Source organism: Acanthopagrus latus, chromosome 8 (assembly GCF_904848185.1).
Source record: "Acanthopagrus latus isolate v.2019 chromosome 8, fAcaLat1.1, whole genome shotgun sequence".
Lineage (NCBI taxonomy): Eukaryota > Metazoa > Chordata > Actinopteri > Spariformes > Sparidae > Acanthopagrus > Acanthopagrus latus.
Genome location: NC_051046.1, coordinates 8,392,675 through 8,405,642, shown reverse-complemented (window position 1 = coordinate 8,405,642; position 12,968 = coordinate 8,392,675). Strand labels below are relative to the sequence as shown.

General features: G+C 41.9%; 2 protein-coding genes across 4 annotated transcripts in view; one reads left to right on the top strand and one right to left on the bottom strand.

Moving 5' to 3' along the window:
* Positions 1-12,968, bottom strand: part of vwf (von Willebrand factor) — a 35,372-nt gene that overhangs the window by 21,317 nt on the left and 1,087 nt on the right. The gene's annotated exons all lie outside the window — the stretch shown is intronic.
* cd9a (CD9 molecule a) lies at positions 2,831-11,751 on the top strand. Of its 2 annotated transcripts, none has more exons than XM_037105991.1 (8): positions 2,831-3,056; positions 7,852-7,954; positions 8,446-8,543; positions 8,968-9,042; positions 9,333-9,434; positions 10,182-10,271; positions 10,649-10,732; positions 10,828-11,751. In XM_037105991.1, the coding sequence occupies exons 1-8, from the start codon at positions 2,988-2,990 to the stop codon at positions 10,891-10,893; spliced, it is 687 nt and encodes a 228-aa protein (XP_036961886.1). In that variant the 5' UTR covers positions 2,831-2,987; the 3' UTR covers positions 10,894-11,751. The 2 variants fall into 2 exon arrangements, with proteins under 2 accessions (XP_036961886.1, XP_036961887.1); XM_037105992.1 differs by lacking the exon at positions 2,831-3,056 and adding an exon at positions 6,098-6,270.

The following is a 12,968-nucleotide window of genomic DNA, read 5'->3' as shown; positions in this document are numbered from 1 at the left end:
AACCCAAACAACTCTAGTGGAAAACACACTTACTGGAGTCATCTCACGCAATAGTGCTGCCAAACGCACAAACACATGACTAACCTGTGCCAAAATTACACACACATTTACATACACGCACACACTGGGAATGTGTGCGGATCAACACTCTCAGATAAAGTCTTCACCTATCACTTGGCAAAAAGACAAAGACAGACGCTGTCACCCTCCCAAACATAAACAAGCCAACCTATTGCCTCTGTAACCACTGAAACATCTGTATTGCGTCCAGGTATTTGCCTATCCAAATAATGGTGCGCCTTCTGCAACAGAGTGCTCTATGTTTAAATACTTTCAAGGCCCTGCATAATCTCACAGATGTCTCCATTTGCTGGAATTTCTGTGACTTGAAATGCTGATAATAATCCTGATGAAGGTAAAAGTTGTCAGGTGATGACAAAACTAACAAACGAGTCAAGAGGACATCAAACAAGCACAGGCATATTTAGCGAAAAGGTCCGTGGGTGTGCGCCATCAGTGTGAAGTCCAGGTGTTACTAATGATATCAACAATGGCCCTGTTTTAGGACACAGTCACACACGGGCAAAGTTAGACGAGCACAATAGCAAATTCAAGTCTTTGACGTGGAGTTCAGCTTTGGTGCACTTCAATGCAAAACTTGCCTCTGCATGCGATGGTCACGTGCCACTGAACACTTAATCATGTTTTCATTCCTACGGAGATAACATGCATGATAAACCACCCTACACAGAGCTCTTTCAGTGGCAATGCCGTGGCCATAAAGGCTGCGTCACGACTTACTGCATGCTGGTGCCCGGCCGCATGCAGCCAGAGGAATATTTTTTTTTTAGCCCCTGCTCCTCAGACAGCCCGAGTCTACCACTGAATTAAACCATGTTATATTACCACTGGTGGAAAAGGCTCAGTAAAAACCGATTTAACTCCAAAAGCACAACTCTGAGACCAGGCAGGCAGGTGTGATGAAGCCATCTCATCTAACTGCAGAGCAGAAGTCTAAAGGCAGGAGGAGGGTCATGACAGGCGGCGCTCAGGCAGGCAGAGAAAATGGCTGGAGTGCGAAGGGTGAGGCATGATAGATGATCGGAGCGGGGGAATGAATGGAAGTGAGGCACTGTAGCTATATGCCACTGGGCTGAAGTGTGAACAGGTGTGCAGGTGGGTGGGGGAAGGTGAGGTTAAGGGAATGGCAGGAACACAGGGGCACTGCAGGGCAGGTGGGGAGTAGCTCACACATGGAATTAAAAATCAGCTGCTGTTGTGACAAACAGTGCTCCACCACCCATCTCTAATCTGAGAATATGTCATCAGTAACGTGTCTGTATGTGTCTGTTGGTTGATAACAAGGTACTTGTCAATGTTGGTAATAAATGTTGGTGATCCAGCAATAAATACTCGTCACTTTCTAAAAGGTCGACATTAAGAAATTGTTGATGGTTTTCCCATAAATGAGTTTTACAGTTTACATTTAGCAGATGCTTTTGCCCAAAGCGACTTACAGTTACTCATTCATACACTGATGGCAGTGGCTGCCACGCAAGGTGCCGACCAGCACCTCAGGACCAGCTTGGGGTTCAGCATCTTTCCCAAGAACACCTAGAACTTGGGAACTGAACCAGCGACCTTCCAATAACAACACGCTGGCTCTACACCCGAGCCACAGCCGCCCTTTATCTAGAACCTTAATAAAGCCAAAGTGCTAATAAGCCTTCAGCCAAAGTCAACTTGTCATCCGCAAGTATATATGTGAATAAACATGAATAATTATGTATTATTATTTATTTGGATGAAGCTAAAAGCACGACGGGGACCCAGACCTTTGCTGACTCAGTACATGAGCCGCATTGAGCTACCAGTCCCTTGTTAATGGCTGCCTAATCTATAAAGCATTATTAAATGATCTATTACCTATTAATAATGCCATTAGTTAGTTAGCAACTTCCAGTCCTTTAATAGTATATTAATTATCACAAAGTAGTGCCCAGTCTATTGTGAATAATGGCTGCGTTCAAGGACAAATAGATAAAACTGTGAAAAATTGTAATTCAGCTTTAAGATCAAATTCTTTAAACTGTCCATGGATGTAAAAAAAAATGATGAATATTGCAGCAGGAATGCACTCAAGATCAGGCTGCATGACACAACAGTTGCGATGCTGTTTTGACTGACAGGGGGTCTGGTTCACTTTGTGTTTGTGTGTGTGTGTCTGTGGAGGAGATGTAGCTGGAGCGGACATGCTCGTGCACCATGTTCATTCATGTACAGTATATTCAACCCCCGCGAACGCGCTTTTCTTATTCTGGGAGAATTACGTCATCGCATGCACAGCCCGGGGTGCTGCAGGAAGAAACTTGCGAGCAAAAAGCCCACAGCGGGTTCCTGCTCGGTGCATTACCGTGCCATTGTGCGCAGGAAGGACCCACACTGAGCTGAGGCTGTAAGCTCCCCTGTCTATGAGAACATCTGAGAATAATCTGGCGCAATAAAACTTGAAAATTAAGTGTCCTATAGATGTCATTTCGAGCTCCTGTTTAAGAAAATGGGGACGATTACAGTGAGAAAACTGATATAAATACGTTAAAAATCACCAAAACCCCCCCGCCCAAAAAAATCCCCTGCAGAAATAACGGAACCGAATTTGCAGAAACAAAAAAAAAGCTATTTTAAAGGAATTTAAATGGGAAACCAAATTCAACGAATAAAAGTGAGGTGTAAAAAAAAAAAAAAAAGAAAAGAAAAAAAAAAGAAAAAGGCTCCTGGAAGCGTTGGCTGAGCAGTCCGTTATGTGTGGGGGCGGACCACTACAGGCGCGCACAGCACGACGCGCGTATCAGTGCCGGCGCGTCGGCAAATAACCTCATTCTGCATACTGACTGTTATTTCGAAGGTCTTCTCTGGTATTATACCGTCGGTCTGAAACAAGGTGACAGCCACCAGCAAGAAGTGCGATCCACGGCTCAAGCACCGCCATGGCTGCGCTGTCGGGAGGAGAGATGTGCATCAAATACCTGATGTTCGCCTTCAACCTGGTGTTCTGGGTGAGTTTGAGGGCGAGGGAAGCGCATTGTTCTCATGGAAAGCTGTACATCCTGTCTGTGTTTTAAGTGTGTGTATGTGCGTGAGGGGAGAGAGATCTTGGCGTGAATGCGCATTTCGTGTGTGAGCAGGTTACAACAGTGGATGAACATTATACGATGTCCCAGATGCAGAATCGTAACCGAAGCGCTCACGGCCAGCCTCGGCCACTTGATCAGAGTGTATTCAAAAACAAAGTGTCCCAACGCTTGTGGAGACCGAGCGGGCAGGAGGAATAATCCCCCAGTGGCCAAGTGACCCAGTTCCACCACGCAGACTACACTCTGGAGTTTGCGCGCACGGCATTTTAATAATTGCGACGGGGGGGGGTGTGTGGGAGGGGGGTGCTTTATTATGGTGGAGAATGTGGCTGATACAATAATAATTAAGACTTCTGCTACGTAACGTGATGTGAAGACTTGCGCATGTCAGCCTGCGTGTGTGTGTGTGTGTGTGTGTGTGTGTGTGTGAGAGAGAGAGAGAGAGAGAGAGACGAATCCTGGATATCCCATGAAGGCTATTTGTGTCCCAAAGGCTGCAGGGTGTGTCTGGTTGTGTCCATTTGTTTGTGATCTCTGTGTGTGGTTTCATGTGGATGTTCTGCCCCTTTGATGAACATTCATAATTTGTGCTGCTATAGATAGAGAACTGTTCATTACAGGCCAGACAGGGGGTTCCCACGCTGTGTGTGTTTGTGAGGAGGAGACACACACACACACACACACACACACACACAGCAACGATCAAGGCAAAACAAACCAAATTTGGGTATTCAAGAGATTCAAAGATTCCACATTGTCAGTGATGAAAAACACTTAAAAATACCAATGAGGTGACTATAAAGTCGCCAACCATTTCCTGTGTGTCTGTAAACAGGAAACCAGGCTCAAACCTCTCACCCACATAAGAGCAGATCTCCACGATTTAAGCCGGAACTGAAGATGATGTTTGTTACAACACCGATACCAGTGTCAGAAATATCTCCGATGCTGCCAAAAAATAAAAAATAAAAAAATCTGGCATTGGTTTCAGCGAGTGCACCAATCTGAATACACATCATCTCTCCAAAAACAGATATTTCAGGACTCCACTCATAATGGCGGAATATGAAACAAATCTTCAGGATTATGTTGGAGGGGCTGTGGCCAACAAGGAGACCTGTCACATATATTATGAGCCCGTCCGAATGTGCACAGGTGCTGGAGCGATGTTAGATCTAATCTCGGGATATTAAATTAAACCTTGTCCCCAAATTACTCATTGTCGGGATCCCTCTAGGAAATCAGAGGATGAAAAAGAACATGTAATTATTAATGAACCTACTTTTAATTGCCAAAGAACTATTACAGTTCTATGGTCCACAGCTAAAATACAGCAGAAATTGGACGCTACTATCACTCTGTCTCTCTCCTGTCTAACATGTTTTAGTATATATATTATTTGTTTTTGTTCTCTTTTCTATGGTTTTTATCCACATATCTATAAACTGAATCACAATGTATGTTTTCAATAACTTCCAGGTAGAAAACCTCTGCATCACACACTTGCTTACTCACAATTCATGTCACTTAGTGTATGTATACACTTTAATTCATTCATTCTCAAATGACAAGACAAGAGTAAATATTATAAAGCAGGCACAGCTGCAACATCAGATAGGGAGAACCATCGTGTTTAAAGGGGCACTATGCAGTTTTTGGAGCAATTTAATTTAATGTTGTAAACAGTATTGATGAGGTAGTAACACAAACTCAGATATATTGATCTTTTCAATAACTGAATAAAAAAAAGCTGTCCTCAGAGGAAAATAAGGTCTCCAGATCACTGTTTGAAGCTAGGAAGGTGGCAGGGTCCGCCACATGTAAAAACAGCATGAATCTGTGTTGTCCTTTAAGGTCAGTTTGTCTATTCAGTCATGAAAACAAAATGAGTTTGTTTATTTAGTTTGTTTAGGCATAGGAAAAAAATGGTCAATGAAGATTTTTCCCTTGTGATTACAAATTCTTCCCCAAAACTACATACTGTACCTTTACCTATATTTCTTTAAATGTTACAGAAATAAACAAGTTTGCCAGCATCCCGTGTCTCCACAGTGCAAATCAACCATCAGCAGTCTGCCTGGAAGTGACTGTTGTTCTGAGGGTGATTTGGTGTGCGTCATCCATTAATTTAAAACGTAGCACTGTATACAAGAATGTAGATATGTTTATTTTAGTAAACTACGGTATTTGGTAAATTTCGGGTATAAATAGGAAAAGGAAAAAAAAAAGAATAAAAGGGGCCCAGCTGCTTCCCAGCATGCGAATATCCATAAATGTCAGGCAACTCGTGAGTTCAAACACATCCAACAAATAATACTGAAATATGGTAAATAGATGTAGCTGTTCAGAAACAATAACTCTGTATAGAATTTTCTTTGTTTCCCAATACAGTTGTATCGGATCAGCACTCTATATGGGCCTATGCACAAAGTTCAGGCATCAGAATCGGCACTGACCACTATTGAACAAATAGTACATCTCTGCTGAAGCCGTGACGCACTCTGGTCATAACCCTGTTCGTGCCACCACAAATCACATGGCACACATATCTGATTACAGCTCAGTCTGGATGCAACAACAGTGAACAGCTCTGTATCACTGCATCAAGAGCTAGGTCCAAAAACCCGTCTTTCAATCAAACAAACAGCTTCCTGGGAGGCTGAATGGGAAGCAGCCGTATTTGAGAGCGGTCTATTAACTGTAATCACACGCTGTTCAGACGACAGAGCAGCAAACATGCTGCCAGGCGAGTTTTTTAAGAACGCTTTTATGTCAACATGCCTCAACAGAACCCTCCTTGTTTCTACCTCCCATGTGAAACACCTGCACCTCCTGCCAGTGGTTTCAGATAAAAACTACATGCATGAACGGAGGTCAGTTTGTCAAGCACTCTTGCCACTCCTTAACAGTCTGGTCAGGTGATTGTAAGAGGGCGGGGTAATGAACACCCTTTCCCTTTCCACCACCTTTTTCTAACTGACACCATTACTGTGCGTTTCGCTTCTTCCTGGGAAGAGGTTAGTTGAGGTTGTTAAGACACTTAGCAGTGCACCGTGTGGAAGGAATCATCATGGCTGTCGCTGGGGGAATCCAGTGTGTGAAATATCTCATGTTTGCCTTCAACCTTGTCTTCTGGGTAGGTCTATTTGACATTTTATCGTGTCTTATCGTGTGTGTGTGTGTGTGTGTGTGTGTGTGTGGAGAAGTAGAGAAGCTTCCTCAACTAGTTTCACAGACATGCACCCTTTTGGTTTGCTCTATTCTACAAGTTTGTCCAATTTGTTCACAGCTGAACATATAAAAATGATACGACAGGAAATATGAAGCGAACAACAGCCATTTGGGTAACAAGAGCATTTGGGTAAACACACACACCCTTTGAATGAAACGGCTCTAAGTTAGGCTATCAAAGTTAAATATTCACTGACCTGTCTAGGCTGACACGGCTGGGAAAGTATCTGAGTACACATGTTGCACCACACACAGACATTTATAGTGTAAAGTACCTACTTTTATAGTATTTTGTTAACATGCTGTTTAAAAAAGCAAGCTGACAACATTGATGTACTCACATGCTCCGCTGGAAATATTTGATACAAAGTACTAAGTATTTTTGTATCTGATTGTGGGCTTGTTTTTCAGACACACTCACAAGCTCACATGAAAGCATATCATGCTCACCATCAACACATGCTTAAACCAGTGTGGTATGAACCAAATGTCCCAATCAAGAGATGAAAGCTGAATGTCACTGGGGTTTGATAGAAATGTGATGCCAAATTGGTAATGAACTGTGATGCTTGTACAAAGTGGTACAAAAGTGGGAGTTTGCATTTTAACTCATTAAAATTGTAAATATTAAAATTCTGAGATGGAATTTTTCACGTACTGCCCCTTTAAAAAAATCTGATGAAGCAAAGTTGGGAAAGTTGTTTACTGCTCAAAACAACTCCTGTGTGCAATGTTACACAAGTAAACAGGTTCACTGATAACAAGTGAGTGACAGCAAGCACGGTATGGACAAGGTTCACCACATGATCACATAAATGTGCTACTACACATTTATTCATAAAACTGTTGTTCGTTCGCAAATGATTACACCCTGTTTTTATTTACCTTTTCACACAGCGTCCCAGCTAATTTGAAATCGGAGTTGTAGATAAATACCAGTGTTTGCTTAAATGATATGCAGTGGAACAGCAGGAGATGCTGAGGGAGTATCATTAAAGGATCACTTTCACATGACGAGTAGGCTCACGATTAGGAGTTTACCCCCGGTGGAGAGCAGATACTGCCGGTGGTGGAGATTTGGATACAGCATGACTTCCTGGACTGGAGGCTGAACAGGAAAAAAAAATTGTGAGGATGAGATCTGGAGAGGGTTTCCAGATGGGGCCTGTCAGTGCAGATTTGGAATGACAACTGCGAGCAGCCGAGAAGAGAAGTTTAAAATTCAGACAGCGTCAACGTAATTCTTAACTGCCGTGGCGAAACCACAGTCAGCTAATTGAGCTGACAAGTAGGGATACGCATATGGAGAGGGCATGAGTACGAAGAGTATTTGTCCTGTCTGAACCTTTATTGAGCTTAATTTCTCACTGTTTCACTGTCTAGTATGATTTGCACAGCAAAACTGACAGTCTATGACACAGTGTGCTTAAGACATTTAATGTTGTAATAACTAATTGCTATATTTCAAAATGTGTTTGTGTTTCAGCTTGCTGGCACCGCTGTCTTTGCCATAGGCCTGTGGCTGAGATTAGACCCAAAGACCAAAGGCCTGTTTGAAGGATCAGACTCTCCGTATGTGTTTTACACAGGTAAGATGCTTCCATGAGCAGGAACTTTATCCATTATGGTTTTAATGGAACAATCAATCCCTCCAAATCTAAAATACATGTTTCCTCTAACCTGTTGTGCTGTTTATCCATCTACTTTTGGCGTGTGTCACTGAGTTTTGAAGATATGGTCCATAGAGTTGTCTGCCCTCTTTCTCATACAATGGATCTACATGGCTACACCCACCAATCGCATCAACAACCAGAAGGTTACGTGCATCTGCTCATGGACAAGAGGCTAGCTAACTAAGCTAGCTAACATTACAGCTCAGATGAGGAGGGGACCATCAGTGTTTACAAGCCTCTTGTCAATGACTACATGCACGCTTGCTTCTGCCAGTTAAACGGTTGGCGGATATATGCATGTATAATTTTAGGCTGAACCGTCCCTTCAAGAAATAAGAAGTAAAGTTCTGGATTGTGGGAACTGTGCAATACGCTAAGTATGCTTGTGTGTATATATGTGTGTGCAGGTGTGTACATCCTGATAGGAGCTGGAGCACTGATGATGGTGGTGGGTTTTCTGGGATGTTGTGGGGCCATCCAGGAGTCCCCCTGTATGCTCGGACTGGTTCGTACCACTTTTTAATTCGTCATTTTCTTATTTTATTAACCTCTTTTGGCAAAACCTAACATCAACTGTTTAAGAGACAGTTTATTTCTCTCACTTTTGGTAGTGATGTCTCTCAGCAGCAGTTCTCACCCATTTGGCCTTCACTAAGACATTTGAGATTTTCTGCCTTGATCATTGTTTACCGAACAGTATCAAGGCCACAGAAGACTCTCTAGATTTCCATGTGCTTGTCGCCCCCCCTCGCCCTGTCTGGCCCTAATCTTCTTGTACTAAATCTCTCAGGGGGAGGAGCCAATGTAAATTAGGTTCAACTACACTCAAATGACCTTACTTGAGACACATGCGCGCAAAGGACATGCTCACATGCATGAATGGAAGCACACATTCATACCATCAGCTGACTTTAATTTTGTCTCTACAGTTCTTCTTCTTCCTGCTTATCATTTTTGCCGTCGAGGTCGCAGCCGGAATCTGGGGATTTTCCAACCAAAGCAAGGTAACATACAAGTTTAAAGTAGGATTGTGGTATCTCTCTAAACCATTTAGATACTGTTACAAGCACTGCACAAACACATAAATAGGTGCATAACAGATAACGAAATCAAAAAAAAAAAAGCACCAATTACAAAACAAAAGCTAATAAAATCACAAAATGACAGATCCGGCGACAAAAACAGTGAAAAAGCGTAAAGATGAACAATAAATGTTGCAGTCAGGACTGATAAGATTTGTCTGCTTAAGAGCGGTATATAAATTATCTTTTCTCGGTTTGCTTCTGTGTTGCAGGTGGTGAACGACATCACAAACTTCTACATGCAGACGTACAAGAACTACCAGATGACAGGAGATGAACGCCTCAAAGACACACTGCGGTTGATCCAAAAAGGGGTGAGCCTCATTTCCTTCAGTTCTGCCTCCCACTAAATCAAAATGTCTCAGATCTTAAGTAAAAGTAATATTCTTTGTACTTGTACTATTTGAACTGTATTACCATGGGAGGTTGTTTTAGGTTATCTCACAAGATTTTTCAAAACCCTCCACACTAAGTATTGGTCAGACATGAGAAGGTCAGTATAGACATCGTGTTGGTGCATGTGGAGAAAGAGCTGGGAGGCAATTAGTCTAGCTCAGTGTAAAGATTGGAAGGAGGGTCCAAAGGCAACAAAACAAAACTACCAGCCTGATGTATCTTGTTTGCTTATTTTTTGCAACAGAATGTGAAAACATAAGTTTGTTGTTTTAGAGAAGTGGTGACCAGGGGGAGAAAATGAGGAAGGCATGAGTTGAATGAATAGTTTATGGAGGGTAAAAAAAACAACCAACCATTCTGACAACCTTTATTACATAAAAATCAAACTTGCTTCCTTTTTTAATTTGTTGCTTCACCAAATATCGTTAATGATTAATACAAATTGTGGGGTGAAGGGATCTTTTTCTGCCCTCTGATTTATGTGCAGTTACTATTTCTTCATGAACCATATTTTATATCTGCTTCCAGTATGGTGACCTCATTATGATGAAAAGACATAAAAACAAAACTGAAATACTTCTTCAAAACAACTGCAATTAGAGAAATGCCTTTGTCCTTTTGTAAGTCATCTTGTTCTCTGAACATGTATTATTGTGTGTTTACAGCTGAACTGTTGCGGACCAACTGGCACAGTAGCAGATTCCGCCAAAGACACCTGTCCTAAGGGCGAGCCACTTGAGGAGCTCATTACTAAGGTACTTTTACCCTGATTGTGTGTACAGATTGGATGCCAACACAGCTAGGTACTTCAATTAAGAGATACAGGAAGGAAAATATTCAAATACAAGGGGCCATCGGAAAGATCCAACCATGTCAAACGTGCTTCAGCTCTGTGAGTGCTCGAGCAATTACTGCATGTCAAACGCATAATGAGGGTCTGACGTGTGTGTCACAAGTTTATCGGCTTTCCCTTCGCAGACTTATTCCCTCAGCCTCCTAGCAGTGTTACTATGGCAACAATGGTTTACTGGAGCCTGCTCGCTCTCAGGCTGGCTCTTATGCGTGCCATAGAACAAGTCATCTCTAGCACAATTTAGAGAAAACTGAAAGGAATCATGCTTGTGTGTTGCAGAGCTGTCCAGACGCTATTGATGAGGTGTTTGACTCCAAGCTACACATCATAGGTGGAGTGGGCATCGCCATCGGGGTTGTTATGGTAAGATACTTGTCAAATTCCGCCCCAGCGCCAGCCGCCCCAGCGTACATGAGCTAACAGAAACATAAGTGATATCTATCTTCCTCTCTCTACAGGTGTTTGGGATGATCTTTAGCATGCTCCTGTGCTGTGCCATCAGGAAGTCTCGGGAAGTGGTGTGAAACCCACCACCACACCCTCAAGTCCTTATTATTGTTGCATGATGTCACTCCAAGAGTCACATGACTCTCCACTGCCAATAGAAACACTGCTTGTTCAAGGGGGATAACCTAAGCTATGCTGGGTGCAGATATTTCTGATTTTTAAATTATACATTAGTAATTGTAACTGTGCTGCTGACACTTCCTGGACCATATATTTGCAATGTGGTTACTTGGCCCAACTATAGACTGGGTGTCATCTGTGCTTCAGTGGCAGTGTAGTACAGAAATGTGTAATTGTGTGGTCATTTGATTGAAATTAGTGTTTGTGAACGGCTAATTATCTAAACAAAAGATCATATTATTGTATACTGATCACATTTCTCACCTTCTGGCAAGGAGTCATGGACTAGGGCCTTAAAAGAAAGGCAACCACCACCACTTCAGCACAATACAGCAGTAGCCAATGAAATTATACATTTCCTTTTCCTTACAACACTGAAGTCAAACCAAGGTGACTTGTAGCCAACTGAATGCCGAGCTGTGAACTGTGTTGACTGTGGTCTGTTCTAGCTTGGTATTAGAGTAGCATTTCAGATCCGTTATTGTGACATTCAGTTTGCGTCTGTCTTTCTCCATCTTCTAACTTGCCCATTCTAAAAAAAAACGCCTTTAAGTTTTTGTCACATTTTGTAAATGTCTTCTTTTTTTTTATTTGTAAAAGATTTATACACTTAGTTGGTTGTACGGTAATTGCAGATTGATTATGTATTTTATAATGTCCTTTTATTTTACAGAGACTGGGTTGATTTATAACATATGCACTATGTTTTACATAGTTTAAAATTAATGAGAACCAAATAAACCAAACTGAGTCGATTCTGGAGGTATTATGTTATGGCGGTCACTGATGCACACTGAACAAGAGGCAAATGAGCTGGAGGTTTTCTTTAGGTAAAGTAATAGTCACAGAAAAATCTTGACTATTAAATTGACTTAATATTATATTGACTCTGCCTCACGTGTGAGATTGAGCTGTGTAGGACATGGGGGCATGTGAGGATTAGAGGGTGTGGGTGCCTTGATGAGAGTGAAAACAACACTCAGGTCTTTCCTCATGCGCAGTGGAAAATAACATTCCCAATACTCTCCCCCCGGCTTCCGCAACCCTTTTTGATATCTACGAACATCAAGTGTGACTCATGTAGAGTTTGATCCAAAGCACAAACAAAGCCAAGAACCGTCTTTGTCTGAGTTATCCCATCATAATTAATTTACGGAAAAATTTGGAGCACACACTGATTAGAGTAAACATTGTACGTTTATGTACGGTGGTGAGTCACATTAATTTTTAATGACTCACTACTTCCCCAAAAAAGAAGTGAGCGTAGAGTTAGAGTTCCTCTGATAACAGCACAAGGAAGTACACTTTGATTTGGTTGTTGACAGTTGGGTGGTACCCTTTCAGACCCCCCTGCCCCAAATTATGGAGATAACACTAATTATAAAAATCAGTGTGTATGTTAGTGCGGCAATGTCTCCATGTTATTCTGTGTGTATACCTTTTATATAAAAGAATGTGCACTGGCAAAGGGAAGGGAGCAGGAAAACTGAGATAAGGAAGAGAAACACTGAAAAAATAGGCACCATGATGAGGACTCAAGAGGAAAGAGGCCAACATCAACACGTCTCACACTAGTTCACATTAACACACAGTAGATATGGACTAAATTATTCGATAACTGCACATTCTGTCCTACACAGAGATAAACACAGACCTTTGTGACGATCTCTTTTGAACTATTATTGCCAAACCTAGCCCTGATTCAGGACAGGACCACCGTAACATTTTATTGGCCTTTAAACTACACCACACAGCAGCACTGCCATGGAATGTTGTTTACTATCTCAGTGGAAGCACAAACTTGCATGAAAAATATACTGTAGAGAGGCAAAATAATACTAACAAAAAAAATAATAAATTCTTGTAGCAATCTGCAATAAAGTGCAAATTATTTCCTCCAACTTCTGAATGATACCCGAGTACAACCTGAGAGAAGAAATGTTTGTGGATTTCATCTTGGGACACAGTACAA